Source organism: Oncorhynchus keta, chromosome 1 (assembly GCF_023373465.1).
Source record: "Oncorhynchus keta strain PuntledgeMale-10-30-2019 chromosome 1, Oket_V2, whole genome shotgun sequence".
Taxonomy (NCBI): Eukaryota; Metazoa; Chordata; class Actinopteri; order Salmoniformes; family Salmonidae; genus Oncorhynchus; species Oncorhynchus keta.
This window is the reverse complement of record NC_068421.1, coordinates 20,512,338-20,539,532: the sequence shown is the minus strand read 5'-3', so window position 1 is coordinate 20,539,532 and position 27,195 is coordinate 20,512,338. Positions and strand designations below refer to the sequence as shown.

The window sequence follows — 27,195 nt, the reverse complement described above, 5'->3', positions numbered from 1 at the left end:
AGTGAGTTTTGGGCCATCTTTGCACAGGGGATGAACGCCACCCACTCCCCCGGCCGGTCCTGGCAATATGACCGCAGAAACCTACCCACATCCTGGTTTACTCTCTCCACCTGCCCGTTACTCTCGGGGGAAAACCTGAGGTGAGGCTGACCGAGACCCCCAGACGCTCCATGAACGCTCTCCAGACCCTGGACATGAACTGGGGACCCCGATCAGAGACTATGTCCTCAGGTACCCCGTAGTGCCGGAAGACGTGAGTGAACAGGGCCTCCACAGTCTGTAGGGGCATAGGGAGACCGGACAAAGGGAGGAGACGGCAGGACTTAGAAAACCTATCCACAACGACCAGGATCGTGGTGTTGCTCTGTGAGGGAGGAAGATCTGTCAGGAAGTCCACCAACAGGTGTGATCACGGCCGTTGTGGAACGTGTAGGGGTTGTAACTTCCCTCTGGGCAAGTGCCTGGGAGCCTTGCACTGGGTGCACACAGAGTAGGAGGAAACATAAACCCTCACGTCCTTGGCCAAGTTGGACCACCAGTACTTCCCACTAAGGCAATGCACCATCCGACCGATGCCAGGGTGACCAAAGGAGGGTGACGTGTGGTCCTAATAGATCAAACGGTCGTGGACAGGAGACGGAACGTACAGGCGCCCAACTGGACACTGGTGGGGAGTGGGCGCCAGCTCCCACACCACCGGTGCCACTAGGCAAGAAGCCGGAAGTATGAGAGTGTGATCCATGGACCGCTCCTCTGTGTCATACATCCGGGACTGTGCGTCTGCCTTAGCGTTCTGGGAACCTGGTCTGTAGGACAGAGTGAAAACAAAACGGGTAAAGAACATGGCCCACCTTGCCTGGCGAGGGTTCAGTCTCCTCGCCGCCCAGATGTACTCCAGATTGCGGTGGTCAGTTTGAGATGAGAAAAGGGTGTTTAGCCCCCTCAAGCCAATGTCTCCACACCTTCAGAGCCTTGACAACAGCCAACAGCTCCCGGTCCCCCACATCATAGTTTCGCTTTGGTGGCGTGCCCGAGTGCTGAGACAGCACGGCTCCTATCCCAGCCTTGGACGCATCCACATCCACTATGAACGCCAAAGAGGGATCCGGATGAGCGAGCATGGGAGCCGAAGTAAACAGAGCTTTCAGGTGACCAAAAGCCCTGTCCACCTCAGCCGACCACTGCAGCCGCAGCGATCCCCCCTTCAGCAGTTAGGTAATGGGAGCTGCTACCTGACCAAAACCCCGGATATACCTCCGGTAGTAGTTGGCAAACCCTAGAATCCGCTGCACTTCCTTTACCGTGGTGGGAGTCGGCCAATTACGCACGGCTGAAATGCAGTCACTCTCCATCTCCACCCCTGAAATGGAAATGCGGTACCCTAGGAAGGAGACGGACTAACAGTTGACCAAGCACATTGTGCACCAGGGACACATGCTCAGCGCATGTAGCGTAGTATATCAGAATGTCGTCGATATACACCACTACACCCTGCCCGTGCAGGTCCCGGAAAATCTCATCAACAAAGGCCTGGAAGACTGATGGAGCATTCATCAACCCATATGGCATGACGAGGTACTCATAGTGCCCTGAGGTGGTACTAAATGCCATCTTCCACTCGTCCCCCTCCATGATACGCACCAGGTTGTAAGCGCTCCTGAGATCCAATTTTGTGAAGAAGTGCGCCCCGTGCATTGACTCGATCGCACTGGCAATGAGAGGCAGCGGGTAGCTGTACCTCACAGTGATCTGATTGACAACTCGATAGTCAATACAGACCCCCATCCTTCTTCTGGGCGCAGACCCCGTCCTTCTTCTGGGCGCAGACCCCCATCCTTCTTCTGGGCGCAGACCCCCATCCTTCTTCTGGGCGCAGACCCCCATCCTTCTTCTTCACAAAAAGGAACTTGAGGAGGCAGGTGAAGTGGAGGTCCGAATGTAATCCTGCCCCAGAGATTCAGGGACATGTGTTTCCACAGCCGCCGTCTCTCCTCCTGTGACAGAGGATACACGTGATTCCTGGGAAGTGCTGCGTCTACCAGGAGATTTATCGCACAATCCCCCCGTCGATGGGGTGGTAATTTAGTCGCCCTCTTCTTACAGAAGGTGAGAGCCAAATCGGCATATTCTGAGGGGATGCGCACGGTGGAGACTTTGTCTGGACTCTCCACCGTAGTCGTACCGATGGAAACCCCTACACACCTCCCTGAGCACTCTCATGACCACCCCTTGAGAGCCCTCTGTTGCCACGAAATAGTGGGGTCATGACAGGCCAACCAGACTAAGCCCAGCACCACGGGAAACGCAGGAGAATCAATAAGGAAGAGACTGATTCTCTCCTTGTGACCCTCCTGCGTAACCATGTCTAGTAGAGCGGTGGCCTCCCTAATCAGCCCTGACCCTAATGGCCGACAATCTAGGGCATATCCACAGGAACATGGGGGATCCCTAAACTATGTGCGAATGAACGGTCAATAAAATTCCCAGCGCCTTATGCTGGTAATGTGGGGAAAACTCAGGAAATTTTATAAACGCATACATGTGAGCAACAGGGAACTCTGGGTGAGCCTGGTGCCGACCCACCTGGGGTGACACGATAGTGCCCTGCCTGCTGCCTCGACTCCCTGAGGAACCCCCCCAGCACCGACCAGCAGTGTGCCCTCTGCAGCCACAGATGGTGCAGGGAATGACCCCTCCTCCGGTCGCCCTAAGCGCAGCACCTCCCAGCTCCATGGGCATCGGATCGGAGGTGCTGGGGGATGGGACTGACAGGCCCCGATCCGGACGTCCGCGGGTGGCCAGCAGGTTGTCCAGCCGGATGGACAGGTCCACCAGCTGGTCCAACGTGAGGGTGGTGTCTCGGCAGGCCAACTCCCAACGGACATCCTCGCGCAGACTCCACCGGTCGTGAACAAGTTCTCATTTGCAACTGCGACCTGGCCAAGATAACGCAAAGCAGTTTGACACATACAACAACACAGAGTTACACATGGAATAAACAAACATACAATCAATAATACAGTAGAAAAATCTATATACAGCATGTGCAAATGAGGTAGGATAAGAGAGGTAAAGGCAATAAATAGGCCATGGTTACAACACTGGGATGGTAGGATGTGCAGAAGATGAATGTGCAAGTTGAGGTACTGGGTGGCAAAGGAGCAAGATAAATAAATAAGTACAATATGGGGATGAGGTAGATTGGATGGGCTATTTACAGATGAGCTATGTACAGGTGCAGTGATCTGTGAGCTGCTCTGACAGCTGGTGCTTAAAGCTAGTGAGTGAGGTAAGAGTCTCCAGCTTCAGAGATTTTTGCAGTTCGTTCAAATCAAGTCAAATTGCGAGTGTAGCGAAATGCTTGTGCTTCTAGTTCCGACAATGCAGCAATAACCAACGAGTAATCTAACCTAACAATTTCACAACAACTACCTTATACACACAAGTGGAAAGGAGGAAGCATATGTACATAAAGATATATGAATGAGTGATGGTACAGAATGGCATTGGCAAGATGCAGTAGATGGTATCGAGTACAGTATATATGATTATCATACATATGAGATGAGTAATGTAGGGTATGAAAACATTATATAAAGTGGCATTGTTTAAAGTGACTAGTGATACATATATTACATAAAGATGGCAAGATGCAGTAGATGGTATAGACTACAGTATGTACATATGTGTCACGACTTCCGCCGAGGTCGGCCCCTTTCCTTGTTCGGGTGGTGTTCGGCGGTCGACGTCACTGGCTTTCTAGTCACCACCGATCCATGTTTCATTTTCGTTTTGTTTTGTCTGTATTCCACACACTTGGTTTCAATTCCCATATCATGTTCCTTATTTAAATCAAATCAAATCAAATGTATTTATATAGCCCTTCGTACATCAGCTGATATCTCAAAGTCCTGTACAGAAACCCAGCCTAAAACCACAAACAGCAAGCAATGCAGGTGTAGAAGCATGGTGGCTAGGAAAAACTCCCTAGAAAGGCCAAACCCTAGGAAGAAACCTAGAGAGGAACCAGGCTATGTGGGGTGGCCAGTCCTCTTCTGGCTGTGCCGGGTGGAGATTATAACAGAACATGGCCAAGATGTTCAAATGTTCATAAATGACCAGCATGGTCAAATAATAATAATCACAGGCAGAACAGTTGAAACTGGAGCAGCAGCACAGCCAGGTGGACTGGGGACAGCAAGGAGTCATCATGTCAGGTAGTTCTGAGGCATGGTCCTAGGGCTCAGGTCCTCCGAGAGAGAGAAAGAAAGAAAGAGATAATTAGAGAGAGCATACTTAAATTCACACAGGACACTGGAAAGGACAGGAGAAGTACTCCAGATATAACAAACTGACCCTAGCCCCCCGACACATAAACTACTGCAGCATAAATACTGGAGGCCGAGACAGGAGAGGTCAGGAGACACTGTGGCCCCATCCGATGACACCCCCGGACAGGGCCAAACAGGAAGGATATAACCCCACCCACTTTGCCAAAGTACAGCCCCCACACCACAAGAGCGATATCTTCAACCACCAACTTACCATCCTGAGACAAGGCCGAGTATAGCCCACAAAGATCTCCGCCACGGCGCAACCCAAGGGGGGGCGCCAACCCAGACAGGAAGATCACATCAGTGACTCAACCCACTCAAGTGACGCACCCCTCCTAGGGACGGTATGAAAGAGCCCTAGTAAGCCAGGGAACCGGCCAGGCAGAATTGCGGTTAGTTGCTCCAGAGCCTTTCCGACACTCCTGGGCCAGACTACACTCAATCATATGACCCACTGAAGAGATGAATCTTCAGTAAAGACTTAAAGGTTGAGACCGAGTTTGCGTCTCTCACATGAGTAGGCAGACCATTCCATAAAAAGCTCTATAGAGCTCTATAGGAGAAAGCCCTGCCTCCAGCTGTTTGCTTAGAAATTCTAGGGACAATTAGGAGGTCTGCGTCTTCTGACCGTAGCGTACGTGTAGGTATGTACGGCAGGAACAAATCAGAGAGATAGGTAGGAGCAAGCCCATGTAATGCTTTGTAGGTTAGCAGTAAAACCTTGAAATCAGCCCTTGCCTTGACAGGAAGCCAGTGTAGGGAGGCTAGCACTGGAGTAATATGATAATTATTTGGGGTTCTCGTCAGGATTCTAGCAGCCGTATTTAGCACTAACTGAAGTTTATTTAGTGCTTTATCCGGGTAGCCGGAAAGTAGAGCATTGCAATAGTCTAACCTAGAAGTGACAAAAGCATGGATTAATTTTTCTGCACCATTTTTGGACAGAAAGTTTCTGATTTTTGCAATGTTACGTAGATGGAAAAAAGCTGTCCTTGAAACAGTCTTGATATGTTCTTCAAAAGAGAGATCAGGGTCCAGAGTAACGCCGAGGTCCTTCACAGTTTTATTTGAGACGACTGTACAACCATTAAGATTAATTGTCAGATTCAACAGAAGATCTCTTTGTTTCTCGGGACCTAGAATAAGCATCTCTGTTTTGTCCGAGTTTAAAAGTAGAAAGTTTGCAGCCATCCACTTCCTTAATGTCTGAAACACATGCTTCTAGCGAGGGCAATTTAACCCTCTGGCATACATTTCTGTTCTGTCCGTGATTGTTGGTGTATTAGTGGTTGTTGTAGGTGTTATTGTGTATGTATTTTCCTATTTGGAATATTGCTTGGATTTTTGTGAGTAAACTCAGTTGTGTTGCTCAAACCTGTGTCCTGCGCCTGACTCCGCTACATCTCTGCACCCAATCGCTGACAATATGAGATGAGTAACGTAGGTTATGTAAACATTATATTAAGTGTCATTGTTTAAAGTGGCTAGTGATACAGTTATTACATACATTTTTCTATTATTAAAGTGGCTGGAGTTGATTCAGTATGTTGGCAGCAGCCACTCAATGTTAGTGGTGGCTGTTTAACAGGCTGATGACCTTGAGATAGAGGATGTTTTTCAGTCTCTCAGTCCCTGCTATGATGCACCTGTACTGACCTCACCTTCTGGATGATGACAGGGTGAACAGGCAGTGGCTCGGGTGGTTGTTATCCTTGATGATCTTAATGGCCTTCCTGTGACATCGGGTGGTGTAGGTGTCCTGGAGGGCAGGTAGTTTGCACCCAGTGATAGGTTGTGCAGACCTCACTACCCTCTGGAGAGCCTTGTGGGCGGAGCAGTTGCTGTACCAGGCGGTGATACCGCCCGACAGGATGGTCTCGATTGTGCATCAGTAAAAGTTTGTGAGTGCTTTTGGTGACAAGCCGAAATTCTTCAGCCTCCTGAGGTTGAAGAGGCGCTGTTGCATCTTCTTCAACACGCTGTCTGTGTGGGTGGACCAATTCAGTTTGTCCGTGATGTGTACACCGAGGAACTTAAAACTTACTACCCTCTCCACTACTGTCCCGTGATGTGGATAGGGGGGTGCTCCCTCTGCTGTTTCCTGAAGTCTATGATCATCTCCTTTGTTTTGTTGACGTTGAGTGTGAGGTTATTTTCCTGACACCACACTCCGAGGGCCCTCACCTCCTCCCTGTAGGCCATCTCGTCGTTGTTGGTAATCAAGCCTACCACTGTAGTGTCGTCTGCAAACTTGATGATTGAGTTGGAGGCGTGCATGGCCACGCAGTCGTGGGTGAACAGGGAGTACAGGAGAGGGCTCAGAACGCACCCTTGTGGGGCCCCAGTGTTGAGGATCAGCGGGGTGGAGATGTTTTTACCTACCCTCACCACTTGGGGGCGGCCCGTCAGGAAGTCCAGTACCCAGTTGCACATGGCGGGGTAAAGACCCAGGGTCTCGAGCTTGAGTACGAGTTTGGAGGGTACTATGGTGTTAAATGCTGAGCTGTAGTCTATGAACAGCATTCTCACATAGATATTCCTCTTGTCCAGATGGGTTAGGGCAGTGTGCAGTGTGGTTGCGATTGTGTCGTCTGTGGACCTATTGGGGCGGTAAGCAAATTGGAGTGGGTCTAGGGTGTCTGGTAGGGTGGAGGTGATATGGTCCTTGACTAATCTCTCAAAGCACTTCATGATGACGAAAGTAAGTGCTAGCTTGTTTAGCTCAGTTACCTTAGCTTTCTTGGGAACAGGAACAATGGTGGCCCTCTTGAATCATGTGGGAACTGCAGACTGGGATAAGGTTTGATTGAATATGTCCGTAAACACACCAGCCAGCTGGTCTGCGCATGCTCTGAGGACGCGGTTGGGGATGCCATCTGGGCCTGCAGCCTTGCGAGGGTTAACACGTTTAAATGTTTTACTCACATCGGCTGCAGTGAAGGAGAGTCCGCAGGTTTTGGTAGCGGGCCGTGTCAGTGGCACTGTATTGTACTCAAAGCGGGAAAAAAATGTATTTAGTCTGTCTGGGAGCAAGACATCCTGGTCCGCTACGGGGCTGGTTTTCTTTTTGTAATCCGTGATTGACTGTAGACCCTGCCACATACCTCTTGTGTCTGAGCTGTTGAATTGCGACTCTACTTTGTCTCTATACTGACGCTTAGCTTGTTTGATTGCCTTGCGGAGGGAATTGCTACACTGTTTGTATTCGGTCTTGTTTCCGGTCACCTTGCCCTGGTTAAAAGCAGTGGTTTGAGCTTTCAGTTTCTCGTGAATGCTGCCATCAATCCACCGTTTCTGGTTGGGGAATGTTTTAGTATTTGCTGTGGGTACCACACTGCTGATGCACTTGCTAATAAACTCGCTCACCGAATCAGCGTATTTGTCAATGTTGTTGTTTGACGCAATGCGGAACATATCCAAATCCACTTGATCGAAGCAATCTTGAAGCGTGGAATCAGATTGTTCCGACCAGCGTTGAACAGACCTGAGCGCAGGAGCTTCCTGTTTTAGTCTCTGTCTATAGGCAGGGAGCAACAAAATTGAGTTGTGGTCAGCTTTTCCGAAAGGAGGGCAGGGGAGGGCCTTATATGCGTCGCAGAAATTAGAATAACAATGATCTAGGGTTTTACCAGCCCTGGTAGCACAATCGATATGCTGATAGAATTGAGGGAGTCTTGTTTTCAGATTAGCCTTGTTAAAATCCCCAGCGACAATGAATGCAGCCTCAGGATATGTGGTTTCCAGTTTACATCGAGTCAAATAAAAAAAATTCAGTGCCATCAATGTGTTTGCCTGGGGGGGAATATATGCGGCTGTGATTATAATCGAAGAGAACTCTCTTAATGCGGTCGACATTTGATTGTGAGGAATTCTAAGTCAGAAGGGTTTGAGTTCCTGTATGTTGTTATGATCACACCACGTCTCGTTAATCATAAGGCATACACCCCCCCACCCCTCTTCTTACCAGAAATATGCTTGTTTCTGTCTGCGAGATACGTGAAGAAACCAGGTGGTTTTACCGACTCCGATAGCATGTCTCGAGTGAGCCATGTTTCCGTGAAGCAAAGAACGTTACAGTCTCTTATGTCTCTCTGGAATGCTACTCTTCCTCGGATTTCATCAACCTTGTTGTCATGAGACTGGGCATTGGCGAGTAGTATACTCGGGAGCGGTGTGGTAGGTACTAGTATGCTCGGGAGCGGTGCACGATGTGCCCGTCTCTGGAGCCTGACCAGAAGACCGCTTCAGTTCATCTGTGTATCTCACATATTATGTGCCCAGTATGATAAGGCAAGAAAACTTTTTTAGCAGATATTAACAACATGACACTAACAGTAGCTGTAGGTGATGTAATGAAATGTTGGAGGGTGGTTGGTAATGGAGGAAATCAGGTGGATCCACGTCTGGGTGTTTGGCAGAACCCCTAGGTCCTGGAGAACAGGAGCAGAGTTAAAGAGCACAGGGTTGGAGACAGATATAAACAATTAAACACACAGGTTACACTTTACCGTGAGAACATTTAATGGATTAGTGCAGTGTTATAAATGGAAGATATGTACTTTTCAACACTTTTGGAAGGTATAGCCTACCTCAAGCTGGTCCCCCTCCGACTCAGACTGATCCGAACTGGTTCTGGTGGATTTGATACCTCTTGGGGGGCTTGGACAGTCGATGGTCATTTGGAGAGGTAAATTGAAGAGGTCTACCATTTCTTGCTTTCTCAAATGTCAACCAAATAATTTTTACCTGGTCGAAAACCTCCACATCGGTGCCTGAAGGTGATCCTCGAAGGCGTTCTGACCTGGTTCGACAACTTCCACCACATCATGTGGGGTTTCAGTGATCGGAAAGTATGTTATACAAAAATAGCAATAGACCAACAACAACACTAAGTCAATCACACATTTGAAAGACTACAGTATATGCAACAATAATACAATTGCATTGTTTACCTGAGTCAACAGCTGCGGCTCCCATCCGTACTCAGTGGAGGCCTGGATGCTGTTATTGTGTGCTAAGAGAATAACCTTTTTCTCCCACCCTTCCTGGTACCAATCAAGGGACTTTCCCATGGCAGACTTGAGGGTCTGGTTGGTCCATTCACCAAACCTGGAGGAGGGGGCAGGAAAGCGATATCTATTGACAATGTAAGATAGTGAAATATGTCCGATTATGTACCATGGAAAAAGAAAAACCAATTGTAAAAATAAATAAAACAAACCATTGGTGACAGAATATAACGTATAACATCCGTACCAGCGTTCGTGACCTCGATCACTCAAGATGAGGAGAACCGTGGGTGTTGAAGATATCCATCATCGCCTTGGAGGTGGCCTCGCTAGTCTCGTCCTTGATAGGTATCATACGAAACGAAAAAAATTGTTTGGTTGCAAGCACCCTTTTTAATGGGTTACAGAAGGGAATTTAGAGTGAAGCACATACTCTTCCTTTAACTCACCTTGATGGGTATTGCCTCCACCGACTTGGTAAAATGATCGGTCACCGTTGCCATTCCTGGATTTCATGAAGGTTCCACCCCTGACATTTAAAGTGGTCTGATGAGGTCCACCCCTAACATTTAAAGTGGTTCGATGTGGTCCACCCCTGACATTTAAAGTGGTCTGATGAGGTCCACCCCTAACATTTAAAGTGGTTCGATGTGGTCCACCCCTGACATTTAAAGTGGTCTGATGAGGTCCACCCCTGACATTTAAAGTGGTCTGATGAGGTCCACCCCTGACATTTAAAGTGGTCCGATGAGGTCCACCCCTGACATTTAAAGTGGTCCGATGAGGTACACCCCTAACATTTAAAGTGGTCCGATGAGGTCCACCCCTAACATTTAAAGTGGTCCGATAAGGTACACCCTTGACATTTAAAGTGGTCTGATAAGATCCACCCCTGACATTTAAAGTGGTCCGATGAGGTCCACCCCTAACATTTAAAGTGGTCCGATGTGGTCCACCCCTGACATTTAAAGTGGTCTGATGAGGTCCACCCCTGACATTTAAAGTGGTCCGATGAGGTCCACCCCTGACATTTAAAGTGGTCCGATGAGGTCCACCCCTAACATTTAAAGTGGTTCGATGTGGTCCACCCCTGACAGTTAAAGTGGTCTGATGAGGTCCACCCCTGACATTTAAAGTGGTCCGATGAGGTACATCCCTGACATTTAAAGTGGTCCGATGAGGTCCACCCCTAACATTTAAAGTGGTCCGATGAGGTCCACCCCTAACCTTTAAAGTGGTTCGATGTGGTCCACCCCTGACAGTTAAAGTGGTCTGATGAGGTCCACCCCTGACATTTAAAGTGGTCTGATGAGGTCCACCCCTGACATTTAAAGTGGTCCGATGAGGTCCACCCCTGACATTTAAAGTGGTTCGATGTGGTCCACCCCTGACAGTTAAAGTGGTCTGATGAGGTCCACCCCTGACATTTAAAGTGGTCCGATGAGGTCCACCCCTGACATTTAAAGTGGTCCGATGAGGCCCACCCCTAACATTTAAAGTGGTCCGATGAGGTCCACCCCTGACATTTAAAGTGGTCCGATGAGGCCCACCCCTGACATTTAAAGTGGTCCGATGAGGTCCACCCCTGACATTTAAAGTGGTCCGATGAGGTCCACCCCTGACATTTAAAGTGGTCCGATGAGGTCCACCCCTGACATTTAAAGTGGTCCGATGAGGTCCACCCCTGACATTTAAAGTGGTCCGATGAGGTCCACCCCTAACATTTAAAGTGGTTCGATGTGGTCCACCCCTGACAGTTAAAGTGGTCTGATGAGGTCCACCCTTTACATTTAAAGTGGTCCGATGAGGTCCACCCCTAACATTCAAAGTGGTCCGATGAGGTCCACCCCTAACATTTAAAGTGGTTCGATGTGGTCCACCCCTGACAGTTAAAGTGGTCTGATGAGGTCCACCCCTGACATTTAAAGTGGTCCGATGAGGTACATCCCTGACATTTAAAGTGGTCCGATGAGGTCCACCCCTAACATTTAAAGTGGTCCGATGAGGTCCACCCCTAACCTTTAAAGTGGTTCGATGTGGTCCACCCCTGACAGTTAAAGTGGTCTGATGAGGTCCACCCCTGACATTTAAAGTGGTCTGATGAGGTCCACCCCTGACATTTAAAGTGGTCCGATGAGGTCCACCCCTAACATTTAAAGTGTTAGAGAGAAGAATACTGGTTTTCATACACACACACACACACACATTCTATAATATTGAACTCTGCTGTGGTCAAATAAAGCAACCATTACAAAACAACTTATCAGGGCAAAATTTGAATTGGGACACTTACCGATCAAGTGCCATGGTGAAACAACTTTGATGGGCTTCAACTCCGGCGCCACAGTCTTCGACATCTCAAACTTCTGGCAGGCTAGACAGAGTACTGAACTTTAATAAGCAAAAAGTGACCATTTGAAACATTGTGTGCTTTCTGATATGACATTCATTGAAATCCTAATATTTTCAAATATAATAACGTGATTGATAAACAAAAGGTTATTTCACTTGCACAGCTGTCCACCTCCTTGACAATTCCCCGTCAGAAGAAGAGTAGGTTGATTTTTGCAATCATGTGCTTCACTCCGAAATGGCCAGCATGCATCTCGGTCAGCACAAACCCCTTCTCTTCCTTAATGAAAATCACCCTCCTGTGTGGCTGGCCATCCTTCCCCCATAGGTAGATATGATTGCCTAACAAGTTAGAAGAGAAGAGTTGTTGAAATACTCTAGTCTAAGTACATTTGCACTGCTGTCTTTCTCTCTCTCTGTTTCTATCTCTCCATCTCTCTCTGTCTGTCCTCCACTCTCTTCCCACCTCTCTCTCCCTCTCTCCCTTTCAACCTTTCTTTCTCACTATCTCCCCCCTTCTTTCCCCCTTTCTGTGTGTCTGTCTAGCGAAGAAACCTAGTTAAGGGCATTTGGAATTACCATAATTGCTTACGCCTATCCATTTGATTGATCAGGTCTAATGTATAGCTGGATACCTCAATATGACAGATATATAACTATATCAGTGGAGGCTGCTGAGGGAAGGACGACTCATAATAATGGCTTGAATGGAGTCAATGGAATGGTATCAACCACATAAAAAGCACTTGTTTGATACCATTTCATTTACGCCATGCCAGACATTATTATGAGCCATCCTCCCCTCAGCAGCCTCCACTGAACTATATGTATAGCTAGCAACATGTAGATGACCAACTAGCTAGATGGAAAATGGTTGTTGAAAAATTGTTGTACATAGCTAAATCCGTCCAGTTATTTAATAGAAGTTGCTTAACTGCTTAACATTACCCTGAATTGTTAATTTCTCTGAATCTCTTGTGGTGCCTTCATAGTACTTCTCTTGGTTGGAAACATAAAAGAAAATCTCCTCGAGGGAGGCCATTGAAGTGCAAGCTACATACAAATAGAAAGCTACAATAACAGTTACAGTAGCTAGTTAGCTAATGTTAGCTATATAAAACTGTCTGGCAAACCAGCTACTGTAGCTGGCTAGCTGAGTAAGCAGGCTGAGGTAAATACAAATATATGGTAAAGAAAGTGTGTTCTCTTTCCAGTCTTTTCGGTCCTCTGAAGCAGCAGGTAGTCAGCAGTTTGTCACCGTCAAAAATGTTTGTTTGTCAATTAGGGTGTGCAGGGTGAATACGTGGTCTGTCGTACGGTAGTTTGGTAAAAAGCCCATTTGACATTTGTTTAGTAAGGACACTCACTGTGAAATAGATAGAACTCTTAACACATCTCTCTCTCTCTCTCTGTCATGTCTCCCTGCTTGAGTGCTCCAGTGAAGTGAGCATGTCAGCTGTCAGAGAGTATTGAGCTCTGAGCTCTGAGCCAGTCAGCCAGGTCTGAGTCCTGTCCTGCTGCTCTGAGGCCATGTCAGTGGAGGAGGTGACAGCTCAAGCTTCTCCCTAACCAAGCGAAACCCTCACATCCTGACGTAGTCCCACAGCTCTCCTTCCTCTCTCTATGAGTCAGCCGGTCTAAGAAATGTCTCTTTCTGAATATACAGTGGGGCAAAAAAGTATTTAGTCAGCCACCAATTGTGCAAGTTCTATCACTTAAAAAGATGAGAGAAGCCTGTAATTGTCATCATAGGTACACTTCAACTATGACAAACAAAATAAGAAAAAAAATTATGGTGGAAAATAAGTATTTGGTCTCCTACAAACAAGCAAGATTTCTGGCTCACAGACCTGTAACTTCTTCTTTAAGAGGCTCCTCTGTCCTCCACTCGTTACCTGTATTAATGGCACCTGTTTGAACTTGTTATCTGTATAAAAGACACCTGTCCACAACCTCAAACAGTCACACTCCAAACTCCACTATGGTCAAGACCAAAGAGCTGTCAAAGGACACCAGAAACAAAATTGAAGACCTGCACCAGGCCGGGAAGACTGAATCTGCAATAGGTAAGCAGCTTGGTTTGAAGCAATTATTAGGAAATGGAAGACATAAAAGACTCCCTCGATCTGGGGCTCCACGCAAGATCTCACCCCGTGGGGTCAAAATGATCACAAGAACGGTGAGCAAAAATCCCAGAACCACACGGGGGGACCTAGTGAATGACCTGCAGAGAGCTGGGACCAAAGTAACAAAGCCTACCAGACGTGTCCCCCTGCCAGTACATGTCCAGGCCCGTCTGAAGTTTTCTGGAGAGCATTTGGATGATCCAGAAGAAGATTGGGAGAATGTCATATGGTCAGATGAAACCAAAATATAACTTTTTGGTAAAAGCTCAACTCGTTGTGTTTGGAGGACAAAGAATGCTGAGTTGCATCCAAAGAACACCATACCTACTGTGAAGCATGGGGGTGGAAACATCATGCTTTGGGGCTGTTTTTCTGCAAAGGGACCAGGACGACTGATCCGTGTGAAGGAAAGAATGAATGGGGCCATGTATCGTGAGATTTTGAGTGAAAACCTCTTTCTATCAGCCAAGGCATTGAAGATGAAACGTGGCTGGGTCTTTCAGCATGACAATGATCCCAAACACACCGCCTGGGCAATGAAGGAGTGGCTTTGTAAGAAGCATTTTAAGGTCCTGGAGTGGCCTAGCCAGTCTCCAGATCTCAACCCCATAGAAAATCTTTGGAGGGAGTTGAAAGTCTGTGTTGCCCAGCAACAGCCCCAAAACATCACTGCTCTAGAGGAGATCTGCATGGAGGAATGTGTCACACCCCGACCATAGTTTGCTTTGTATGTTCTATGTTTTGTTTGGTCAGGGTGTGATCTGAGTGGGCATTCTATGTTGGATGTCTTGTTTGTCTGTTTTTGTGTTTGGGCCTGATTGGGTTCTCAATCAGAGGCAGGTGTTAGTCATTGTCTCTGATTGGGAGCCATATTTAGGTAGCCTGTTTTGTGTTGGGTTTTGTGGGTGATTGTTCCTGTCTTTGTGTTTGTTGCACCAATAGGGCTGTTTTCGGTTTTTCACGTTTCTTGTTTTTTAGATTGTTCTATTTTCATCTTTATTAAAGATGTACAAAAATAACCACGCTGCATTTTGGTCCGCCTCTCCTTCCCAGGAAGAATCCCATGACAGAATGGGCCAAAATACCAGCAACAGTGTGTGAAAACCTTGTGAAGACTTACAGAAAACGTTTGACCTCTGTCATTGCCAACAAAGAGTATATAACAAAGTATTGAGAAACTTTTGTTCTTGACCTAATACTTATTTTCCACCATCATTTGCAAATAAATTCATTAAAAATCCTACAATGTGATTTTCTGGAAAAAAATCTTATTTTGTCTGTCATAGTTGAAGTGTACCTATGATGAAAATTACAGGCCTCTTTCATCTTTTTCAGTGGGAGAACTTGCACAATTGGTGGCTGACTAAATACTTTTTTGCCCCACTGTACCTATAACTATACGTCTCTAAAAGATGTCCTACTCAGCCTACTCTCCATATATATCATCTATAATCAAAGCAATTTGGGGGTTGAAAGATGGATGAGTATTTGAACTAAGCTCTGAGGGATTTCAGGGAGCTGAATGATGTCCTTATTATCTTAGCATTTCTTCATCAATATACTGTAAATGTGACAGATTCAGATTCGTTATAGTTTTTTTTCCAGAGGCTTAAATCCATTATGTCACAGTAGAAATAGAAATAAGCCAGCAGCACCAGTGTCCATACAAATAACTTCATTAATTCTGGAACAACAACATGGACACATCTATCAGACTAAGCCAGCTACACTAAAAGCAGCATTCATCTCCCCCACTACTGAGAAGCACCCGTAATAGCAATTTATAGCCCTGTCATTTAATCTCATTACAACTCATTTGTTTACCAGCAGAACATGTAAAACTAAGTAACAAGGCACCATAAAACAAATTGCATCTTTGCACCACATGCCAGAGTTTACAAATGATAGTCATCAAGCAACAACAAAAACATAACTTGCAACGCATCCATCCCTTTTATATTTGAGACAAAACAGTACATCAAGAGTGCAGGCCAGGCAGGCAGTGCTGAAACGGAGTCTGAGAAGGAAAAGAGTCTGAATGGCAAAAGTAGAGCATGGACTGAGGCTGCATTTTTCAAGCATCCAATCCCTCAACTTCATCCAAGTGACTGCTCTGTGGTCAAGTGAGTGTGGAAAGCAGACTTTAAAGTTCAGTTCCCCCTTCGCCCTCAGCACCAACAGACAGACAGGCCGATCGCTCTCGGTTCATTTTATGATGAAAGGCCAACTCAAGCGGGGCTGTTTCAGTCCACCCCTGCAGGAAATGAAATAGGGCAAAAATCCCTCCCTCCCTCTCATTCCTGACACGTGAATGTACTCTGACTGCAAGAAAACAGAGAAAGGGGAAAGGGCAGGGAGAAATAGCTGATGGATGCTAACAAACATGGAGGCGGGAGGAGGATGGGGGGGGGGAGGGGCAGACCAACTCCTGACATTTCACAGAGTAAAGGAGGTCAATGTTGAACTGAGTCAGCCCTGGATTCATTCATTACTAATATGCATTGCTGCATTCAGTTTAGTCCCTGAGGATAAGCTGATTTGTACACCCGGACCGGATGACAAACACATTATCTTGGACATTACTGCACCGCAAGCTGATGAACATATCAGTCACTGGCAGACAGTCAGTGTACAGACTAGAGTCAGACGCATTGTCCTCCACTTGCTTATAGAGGGTAATATAAAGGCAAGGAAAGGACGCAGGGATTTCATGCTATAAGCCTTTGTATCTTATGTCCGTGTTATATATGCAGCCCTCATGCATGGATGGTAACCTGTAATGTATAGGAGGTGTTAATCCTAACCCAGGGTGAGGTGTAGCCTACTTTACAGGGGACTCCTAACATTAGTCATCTATATCCCCTGGGCACAGTTAAATTTTTTTTTTTATCTATCTGGATTTCACCTATCGGAAAGGATTGAATGCATAGAAAAAGAACGAATAGAACGGACGAATCATTGACTTGAATTGGGAACCCGTTCTATTCTTTCTATTTCTATGCATTTAATCCTATCCGACAGGCGAAATCCAGATAACTTTTGAAAAATTGGGAACAGATCTCTGCCACTTGATTTAATTAGAACCTTAGAGTTCTGGAGAGCTCATCCCTGCCTGGGGTGCGTCAGGATCAATGCTAGTTCTCTGTCCCTGAGATGGTTACAGGGTGTGTCATCTGCATCAAGGGCAAAGCAGTGGCATACATTAGCATCTGTTTAATTGGTATTAAGTAGGTTGTATACCTCTGTCAAGTCTGTGGTCGGCGCCAGGCAGCGTCAGCTGTAATTACATTACTTGTAGTTTGCATGGTGTTGTGCACATTGGCACTCTGGGTAATAAATTAGCTTTCGTGTTGATAGGAGACTGACTGTACAGGAGTGAAATGTAAGTGTGAATATGAGAGCTTCTCCAAAGGCTCAAGATAGCATGAAGCTCATATACCCATGGGAGTGTGTGTGGGAGTCTGCACTGCAGTGAAGAACTGTGACGGAGGAGATGTTTTACCTTCAGTTCTATACAGAGACCATTTCCATGTTTCTGTTTCTCATTAGGAACAGCAATCAGTGTGTTCATTACGACGCAACCACACAGGGATGGACTATTTCAATCTAGCAGGGGAGACCAACAATGAAGTCCTGCACTGCCTTCTGCTAACTTTGTGCTGTGACTATCCATTACTAATGGCACCAAAACCACTATATTCTCCATCAACAGTAAAACCAAGCTGCCCACTGGAGAATTCAGTTAAACAATCATCTGGTGTGTGTGTGTGTGTGTGAGTGTGTGTGTGTGTGTGTGTGTGTGTGTGTGTGTGTGTGTGTGTGTGTGTGTGTGTGTGTGTGTGTGTGTGTGTGTGTGTGTGTGTGTGTGTGTGTGTGTGTGTGTGTGTGTGTGTGTCCGTGTGTTTAACAATTATTGCGGGGACCGGAAGTCCCCACAAGAATAGTAAACTAACAAAGATTTGACTAACCTGGGACATTTTGTTGGTCCCCACAAGGTCAAATGCTATTTCTAGGGGGTTTAGGGTTAAGGTTAGAATTAGTGTTTGGGTTAGAATTAGAGTTAGGGTTAAGGTTAGGGTTAGATGTTAGGGAAAATAATCTTTTGAATGGGACTGAATTGTATGTCCCCACAAGGCTAACTGTGCAAAAATGTCTGTTTTTCAGGTCCTATGTTCTAACCAGCCTTATAACAGGTCAGTAAGGCTGCATTTACATCGGTAGCCCAATTCTGATGTTTTTCCTACTATTTGGTATTTTGACCAATCACATCCGATCTTTTCACATCAGCTCTTTTTTTCAGCGCTGACCTGATTGGCCAAAAGACCAATTAGTGAAATAAATATCAGAATTGGGCTGAACACAGTTTAATTGACTGACACTACAAACTGACAATATAGCATTTGGTCAATTCCTCCACAGCTGCACCCCTTTCTATCCTCCCTTCCACTCTGTTTGTAATTTCAGGCCAATACTGATCCCATTGATCCATCCATCCAGGTCATGACACTGATGCAGCTGTTGGAGTCTGATATTTCAAATTCAAGCCACAGATATTCCCCTGCCATCTGACACTTTCAGTCTCCATAAAAAAAGACCAATAGCCAACCTCTATCTCACAGACACTAATAGGTGCCTGTAAGACCAGGGGCACCTGTCTAGAATGACAGCATTTAAACTAATTCATTACAATCATTTTCCATGATGGAGCCTAATTGATATATCGCAATGAATGTGATGATAGAAAGTAAATGTAAAGACCTATATTTTATATTATTTTTTACAAATAATTTAAATACAATCGAATGAAGGTTTATGTTAGGTAGACCATCTGTAAAACGTGCACAGTGCACATTGAAACCCCAGTGAGCTGTTTGGAGCATCCTTGAAGAGCATGCGCGCTGTATTCCTGTCTCTATCCGGTTAAACAGCTGGGTCTCTGCACGGAGAGAGACAAACGTGATTCTGCTCTGCTGTGTGTGTGACAAAGGCGACATGTCGAGGATAAAAAATATTGGGATTATTGCTTTTCTAATGCCTTCGCTTTAGAAGGCATTACATAAGAAAATAAAAAGGATGAGATGAGGCCTACGAAGACGAGACATCCACATCGCCACATGAAATGATGAGCGCCAATTCGAATCAAACACGCAAGGACTGGGGATTGCTATTTATGAAGGAGGTGCAGAATTTCATTAACATATGGAGCTTTTGTTAACGATTTGTTTTTCGTTGGTCTGTTTTAGCCCAGAATACCATCGAAACACTGGCGTTATGGTAAGACCTGCAGTATGTTTGTAATTGTGGAGCCGTATATATTTAGAAATTGTTCGTATGATTATTGTTGATTTTTTAAACTGTTCAGTTGTCATTTGTGCATGGACTATCCCGTGGACGTGTGTATCGGCCACTGAACAGGTTGAAAACAACCTCAAATGTGACATTGGTGATTAAAAAGGGTTGTTGTAGGTTATAGTAAATTGAAGTGATGCATAAATGATGCATTGAGGCCATGCGAAAAACTACATGATGCAAACAAGTGGAATACTTGGAGAAGATAGGAGATTATTTTTGATCAGTTGAAATCGAACCTATGATTTATTGGCAAATCTTTCCTCATATAAAGGATCCCACTTTTTCCCAACGTATAAAGGCGTTATAGAGCATGTATAGTCCTAATTCAAAACCATCTTAAATATGATACATCATCGAAGTATCAATCAATCAAATGTATTTACAAAGCCATTTTTACATCAGTTGATGTCACAAAGTGCTGTACAGAAACCCAGCCTAAAACCCCAAACAGCAAGCAATGCAGATGTAGAAGCACGTGTCAAGTAGGTGTCCTTATTGGTGCTACATTGATGCCCAGACAAAGCAGGTGCAGTACACAGACCTCAGTGGTGAATTTCTCACTCTGTTTTCTTCCCACAAATCCTTTCAGTCAGAGAGCCCAAGATAAAGACCCCCTCTCTCTCTTGCACACACACACACGCACGCACGCACACACACACACACACACACACACACACACACACACACACACACACACACACACACACACACACACACACACACACACACACACACACACACACACACACTCCTTTCCCTCCAATCTAGTATTGAATGGGGTATTCAGTGGGCTGTTTGCGTTAGATCACAAGCCACTGTCAGCCTCCTGGGCTCTGGCATTTGGGTCCAGCAGTGGTAGAAGAAGGGGGAATTGTGGAAGGTTGCAAGGGGGAATGGTTGGAGGCTTGTTGTCTGGGTTAGGAAAATGGAGGTGAAAATGAAAGATATGATACCAGTGTGCCACCAGTCACATTTTATTTACAACCCTTTTTCTCCCCAATTTCATGATATCCATTTACAATCTTGTCTCATCACAGCAAGTCCCCAATGTGCTCAGGAGAGGCGAAAGTCGAGTCATGTGTCCTCCGAAACACAACTCGCCAAACCACACTCCTTAACACCTGCCTGCTTAACCCGGAAGCCAGCCACACCACTGTGTCGGAGGAAACAATGTTCAACTGACAACCGAAGTCAGCCTGCAGGCCCCCCCAGCCAAACCCTCCCCTAACCCGGACAACGCTGTGCCAATTATGCGCTGCCCTATGGGACTCCCAGTCACAGCCAGTTGTGATAAAGCCTGGGATTGAACCCGGTTTTGTAGTGACACTTCAAGCATTGCAATGCAGTGCCTTGGACCACTGCGCCACTCAGGAGGCCCCATACCATACATTTTCAGCTACAGAGAGATGAAGAAAAATATTACAACAAAACATTCTGTAACTGCAGTTAAACACTTTCTGCAAATCACTGGCTAAACACACTGTAGGCATAACCAGATGTTCTTCAATAAATACAGTCTTGCAGCAGCAGAGCTTGGTGCAGCTCCTCAATCTTTACACATGCATCCATTTGATTTCAGTAGTCAATAAAATACTGTCCAGGATCTGGCTTTTGTGATCATTTTAGCAGCCATTTATTGAGCGGTTTTTAGTGACTGTGGCTGGTTTATGGCTTGGCCAATGGAAATGCAACACAAAGTGTAAATAACCCAAGACAGGTCCATTCCCTAACAAAATATTAATATCCCTTGCTGGCTGGCTCTTAAAGTATTGGTAAGTGCCGGCCCTGGACCACTCTCAGGAGTGGCTGAGTGTATTCCACACAGGTCACGCATGGAGAGGCTGTCCTTGGCTTAGCATACTCTCAGCTCACACCCTAAAATCTGGGTCAGAATTTACAGAAATGTATACATATAAATAACTCCTGTTCTTGGTCTCATACTCCTGCTTTATATAAAATAAAATAAAATACACATTCGGTCACAAAAAAATATGTGCAGAAATGCCACAGTAAGGTTTTTTAATTGGAAAAACAAATGATTAAAACTGGCAAAATGTGCAAGATAGTCTAAGATGTGAAGGTAGGCTAAAGCATAGGAAAGGGAGCTTACTCTGGAGCTTAACTATGTTTATGATCATCAACTTGTCTGTACTGCACCTGAAGACAGTCCTTGGGTTCCAGGAAGTAAGGAGCAACGGAAATAATGAAAATGAAAAGAAAAACAAAGGACAACAACTAAAGAAGTACCTCGGTGCTTGCCTGGGGCAAGGTAGTTGTTCTGAGGCAAAACTCACAAACACAGAAAACGTGTAAGAAGGAGCTCTGCCTGGCATATCAGGATATGAATTTGGATGAATATTCAAGAGATTTATCTGACTCTGCAAGAGATTTGTCTTGTCCTGAAACTTAAGAGATTTGGCAGGTTTTTGGACAGATAAATGTATCTGTTTGTACAGGCTCTCTTAGTCACGGCAGTGCTTTATTGCCAGCCTTCCCATAATTCTTGAAGCTGGTCTCTAATGTTTATTCTCCATTTAAAAGTAGCCTGTTTTGCATGTGATTAATGTATTTAATCATCTGATATCTGTACTAGCATAACCCAAAATGGTTAATGCCATACACACAGTCCTGGTTAAACTGTGTGTTGTTTGAGCAATGATCTACATTCATTAGTGAAAAGCTCAGCTTCATAACTGTAGGGGTCCTATTTTTTATATATCTTCAAAAGGGAAGAGGCTACCCACAACTCAGTAGGTGATGAGAAAAACTGGCATTACCTCTGTCTTGTACTGCCCAGTTGAGATTGACAAGTGCAATCTGCTTTCTGCAAAAACAAGTATGTTATTGCTGAAAGGGAGGGGGTTAAAAGGCTGACTGAGCAAGATGTGTTGACCTCACTGTTGGTTCCTGTCAGAAACTGACAAATTAGATGATGACACAATGAATCGCTCATTGTGGTTAAAGACTGTAATTTAATCACTAGCTAACGATACTGAAGCTGTCATTTTTGTGAAGGAAAACTTGCATCTGATAGTTATTCTATAAACTCTTTCTCTAAGCTTATTTTCATTCCACTCTGGTCTCGCTTTGTGTTGGCAAGAAAGAATGCCATCGCATCTCAAGCCTTTGTTTAGAACTGGGCCGTGTTCCAAACCTGAGTCTGAGATGAAGGTCAGAGGTTACTCTGACAAGAGCAGGATCTAGTGTGGAGACCATTCAGGCAATTGGTTTTGTGTCATGCATGCCAACTACATATTGTAGACATAGAACTTATAGTTTGCCATCTTGTAGAGGAGGAAATGGTGACTGACTTAGGCTCACCTCCTCTCCTTTATAATAGAGACGTATACAACCATAATCACTCTGCCTCAATAATACAATATTTCTCCTGTGTCTCCTTTCTGTAGTTTCATCTAGACGAGAAAGCTGAGCCTTGACCCTATTCAGACTGCCTTCCATTGGCTCTGGAGGAGGTGGGCTGAATCAGCCTGACTCGAGAGGTTCTGTCTTACATCAACAAGCTATGGAGTGGAACCTCTTGCTCAAGCGGCTCAAGGTCGAGGTACATCTAAGGACATTTGACCAGTAGGGTCTACCAACTCCTGATTCCTGTTCCTCTCGTTCTGAAAATTATTGTAGATCACAATAATTGTTTTGCTGAGATGAGTAGACAAGGGGGTATGATACTGGGATAGAATGCTTTACACCAGAGCTCTGTATATGTTTGGAGCCAGCGGCAGGCTGAGATAAAGAGGGGATCGATGGCCAAGCCCCTCTACAGACTCCAGCGTTTCCTCCGGAGGGCTCAGCTGTTCCTGCTCTTCCTGGGTGTGGCCTACATCATGGCCGGGAGCGTCCTGCTGCTCCAACGGGCCAGCCTGGTGGTGACCCAGCGAGGGGCCACCAGCCCTCCACTGCCATCCCTGCCCTCCATACCCTCACCTCCCCGGGCCCTGGAGCTGGGGATGCCACCCGTGAGGGTAGGAGGCTACAGGGACAGGAGCTCACGGATCATGGCCAGGGGGCAGGGGTACCAGCCTGGGAGCCCGTTGGACAACAGGACTGGAACACGCTGGCTCATGTCGAGGAATCTGGAGATCCGACACCTGCGGCGGCGCTGGTTCCACAGCCTGATGACGGAGAAGGATATGTCACAGGTGGAGAGGAGCACCCCCAGGAGGAATGTGCCTCACAAAGGTACCTACCGACCTATCCTAGAAATGAGAAAAATTATTCTTTGCCATTTAGAGTGGAGATTCTGAAGGGGTATTGTATTCTATAAATTAGCTATGTGGCAACTCCTCAAGTTTTGGAGATGCTACCTGAGAAAGTGGTTGACAAAATGAAGTAACACAATGACAGACTACTTAACCTGTAACTAATGCTTTGCTGATTCATGTATGTTTGTTTGTTTGGTCTCATGTCAAGGTTCTTACATAGGCTGCTTTCTGGATAATTCCAAGGAGCGGGCTTTAAGGGGGTCTGTATTTACTGATTTCCGCAAAATGACCAGCACCATGTGCCAGGATACCTGCTCAGCGAGGTAAATATATCTCCATCCTGCTTCAACACACTATTATCAGATCTTTCATAACATAGGAAATATTTCACATCTCAGGAGAAGCATATCATCAACATTATATAACCCCCATTCCCATCCTATCATCTCTGCAGATTAAACTGCACAGAATCTGTGTATCTGGAATGCAGTCACAGGTAGGCAGACTATAGAATTAGCATAGCATATGCATATGCTCACCCCGAGGAGCTCCATGATACTTGACTTGTATTAACTAGCAATGGAAGAGGGTTTGGGGGAAAGAGTGTAAGCACAGACCTACAGTTGCGGGAGCAGAGCTCTAGCTGGCTTGTCCCAGGCTGAGAATTTGAAGCTTCCGAATTAAGGACGTGTGAGCAGAGGAGGTGAGGATTTTTGTGGTCTCAGGGTAGATGTTGGGGGGGTTGAGGAGGGAGGGTGATCTGCAGTGAGGGACTAGGGAGCGACAGGCAGGCAGACTGCTTCAGTCTCTGTCAGTATTAATTGTGCAGCAGAGCAAAGGGAGCGAGACATATGGTACTCTCCTAATTAACCCCTAGGGTTGAAGAGCGTGCTGCATTTGCGTTGCTGTTGAATTCATTATTAACATACTGTATGTTCTCATGTTATACGCCTGGTTCAGCATAGTTATAGAAAAAACATTACTCTTAAAAAGAAGACTCTTTAGGCAATCAATATATTAAATACGTTTCTTATGAATAACCAGATTGTTTAGAGATTACGGATGTGTTGTGAATACTTTGAATTGATGTAAACTGTTACCAGAGGTTCATATATATCTGAATGTAATTTATTACAGTGGCTACCAGTTTGCTGGTCTGGAGTATGGGTCGGAGTGTTACTGTGGCAACCACATCACCAGCCTACGTGTGAGAGACAAGGAATGTAACTTGGACTGTAAAGGGGAGAAAGGCTCGCTCTGTGGCGGTGTTGGGCGCCTGTCAGTATTCACGGTGGAGGATATGCTTCCAGGCCAGAGGAGATGTGAGTATGAGGGACCTGGTCCAATCTTGAGAGCTGGGGAACTGCAGGAGATTGGGTGAAGTTGATATCGCATCGCATTCACTTGAGACTTGCAGCTGTGCAAACTACATCTCCTGTGTTTGCAGACAGGAACGTGCGTTACCGCGGCTGCTTCAGAGAGCCTGAGAACAGCTCCTCTACATCTCTGGTCCATGTGCTCCAGCTCAACCTCACCTCCCAGTCCTGCATAGAGGCCTGCATGAACAAGGTTGGACCCCTAGGGGAACATTGCCAGGATTTTGCAGTATCACGTTGCTTAAAAATACATTGTGAAGCATTTACTATGTGCCTATGAAGACTTTTTGAATGCCCTATATACCCATTATACGTTTTAGTTTGTTTAAAGTGTTATCCAATTTGCCTGGCCTAGGAGTTTCCACTGGCTATGCTGAGGAGTCCGGACTGTTTCTGTGGTTACGCTACTCCTGACTTCACTCTCCATGAGCCGGCTGAGGAGGAGCACTGTTCACAGAGCAACACCACTGAAGCTTCCTTACCATCAACCCTCCAGCGCTTCTACCAGGTCTACCAGACACCTGTCCAAGGTAACACGGTCAAACAACCACAAAAGCATTCTTCCTTCAAATCCAGGACTGCCAACCTTGTGAAATAATTTTAAGCACCACTTTGGCTTGACATCAAACTCCACTTTGCACCACGGAAATTCAAATCAATCACTCAAATTGTGTTGGACTTTGTCTTCTGCAATTCGGTATGCTTCTGAGCAGGTTATTTACAAATCCCATCCTAACTTAAAATGTTACATTCCTTTCTCCTAGACTCCAGATGCACAGAGAAGAATTTCCTACCAGAGAAGTCCAGTTCATTGGTAGCGCTTTCCAGCTTCCCAGGAGCAGGCAACACCTGGGTCAGACACCTCATAGAGTTGGCCACAGGGTACTACACAGGCAGCTACTACTTCGATGGGACCCTTTACAACAGAGGTCAGCTCCTATACTGTACAGCCACTGTATGTTTACACTGGATAGGAAAGAGGGCACCCACACATTAGGAAACCATTTTTGTCCTTGGCCATCTGTTGTGCAGATCCAGCTATTTGCCTCAGTCCATAATGAATTCAAGATTTTTATTTGAAAGTTATCATCCATACCCCTCTGTCTTGCTTGGTTTATATGGCCAAAGATAAAAGCAAAATATTTCCCATATGGTTTGTGCATCTGTGTCTTGGTGTTGTGTAGGCTTCAAAGGCGAGAAGGATTACTGGAAGAGTGGTCGGACCATCTGTGTGAAAACACATGAAAGTGGGAGGAGAGAGATAGAGATGTACGACTCTGTCATCCTGCTGATCAGGAGCCCGTACCGTTCCCTCATGGCTGAGTTCAACAGGAAGTGTGCAGGACATCTGGGATACGCCTCTGATCAGCACTGGAAGACCAAAGGTACAGAGCCCGCCTGGAATCTGGGTTTTATTGTAGCTTGTATTAATCATGTACAGTATAGTACACCAGCCAGTAGGAGTCCTTCTGGGGCTGTGTTTAGTTTTTTATTGAAGGGGGGAGTGTCTGTGGGTCTGTCTGCATTGTGTGAGTTGATGTTCTTTCTGAAAAGCACTGCACAATAACATGCCCCCACCCCCACACTTCTCGTAGAGTGGCCTGAGTTTGTGAGCAGCTACGCCTCCTGGTGGGCATCCCACGTACTGGACTGGCTGCGGTTCGGCCAACGGGTCCTAGTGGTCCACTTCGAGGAACTCCAGACAGCGCTGGTGCCCCGGCTACGATCCATCGCCTCCTTCCTCAACACCACAGTGACCGAGGACAGACTGCTGTGTGCCGAGAGCAACCAGGATGGACACTTTAAACGCTCCGGGGCCCGGCAGCCCACCTTCGACCCCTTCACACCCGACATGAGAGGACTGATAGACGGGCTGATCCGTGTCGTGGACCAGGCTCTCCGGGACAGAAACCACACAGGCCTTCCACTGGAGTATCTGCCCAGATGATGGACCGCTAAACTCTGATAACCCTGATCTCTACCTTGTCCACTACCCTGTCCCTCCTCAGTTTTCACTGCCTTAAAGCTGTGGTGGCATGGATGGATGGATACCCCCCCATCCAACTCAAGAGAAAGCGTTTCAAATCAGGAACGTGCCCTGCAAAGGAAACATAGAGGCTATTCTCACAAAGCACTTTTTATGCTTTGGAAGCGCTGGTTTATTAAAGCTCTGTTTTTCTGTTTTAGATGTGTTTTGGTTTTTGGGACATTGCCTTATTGGAGGTGAACTGATAAGTGTACCAAACAACGGAAACAGTTTCCTCTGTTTTAAATCAACTCTAAATAAACTGTATCTCCTATAAAAACTATAGGCTACATCCTGTGGTACAATCCACTTTTCAGTTTTGTTTTTGTGATCAAAATATAAAAACTCAATATATTGGATTACAACATAATAAAGTGACATTTCAAATATACAATGCAGG

At 45.9% G+C, this 27,195-nt stretch overlaps 1 protein-coding gene across 4 annotated transcripts; it reads left to right on the top strand.

The window, feature by feature from the left end:
• Positions 1–18,720: 18,720 nt before the first annotated feature.
• On the top strand, positions 18,721–26,955 carry LOC118393777 (WSC domain-containing protein 1-like). 4 transcript variants are annotated; one of them, XM_035786950.2, is made up of 11 exons: positions 18,721–19,000; positions 22,581–22,735; positions 22,908–23,370; positions 23,602–23,716; positions 23,848–23,889; positions 24,531–24,715; positions 24,841–24,962; positions 25,125–25,299; positions 25,534–25,698; positions 25,954–26,154; positions 26,365–26,955. In XM_035786950.2, the coding sequence occupies exons 2-11, from the start codon at positions 22,697–22,699 to the stop codon at positions 26,715–26,717; spliced, it is 1,860 nt and encodes a 619-aa protein (XP_035642843.1). In that variant the 5' UTR covers positions 18,721–19,000; positions 22,581–22,696; the 3' UTR covers positions 26,718–26,955. The 4 variants fall into 4 exon arrangements, with proteins under 4 accessions (XP_035642843.1, XP_035642765.1, XP_035642925.1 ...); XM_035786872.2 differs by having other exon boundaries at positions 18,721–19,095; XM_035787032.2 differs by lacking the exon at positions 23,848–23,889 and having other exon boundaries at positions 18,722–19,095.
• Positions 26,956–27,195: the final 240 nt, after the last annotated feature.

Coding starts and splice junctions, on each gene's coding strand:
- LOC118393777 (XM_035786950.2), top strand. CDS start 22,697: ATGGAGTGGAACCTCTTGCTCAAGCGGCTCAAGGTCGAG. Junction 23,717..23,847: donor CAGGATACCTGCTCAGCGAG/GTAAATATATCT, acceptor TCATCTCTGCAG/ATTAAACTGCACAGAATCTG. Junction 23,890..24,530: donor TATCTGGAATGCAGTCACAG/GTAGGCAGACTA, acceptor AATTTATTACAG/TGGCTACCAGTTTGCTGGTC.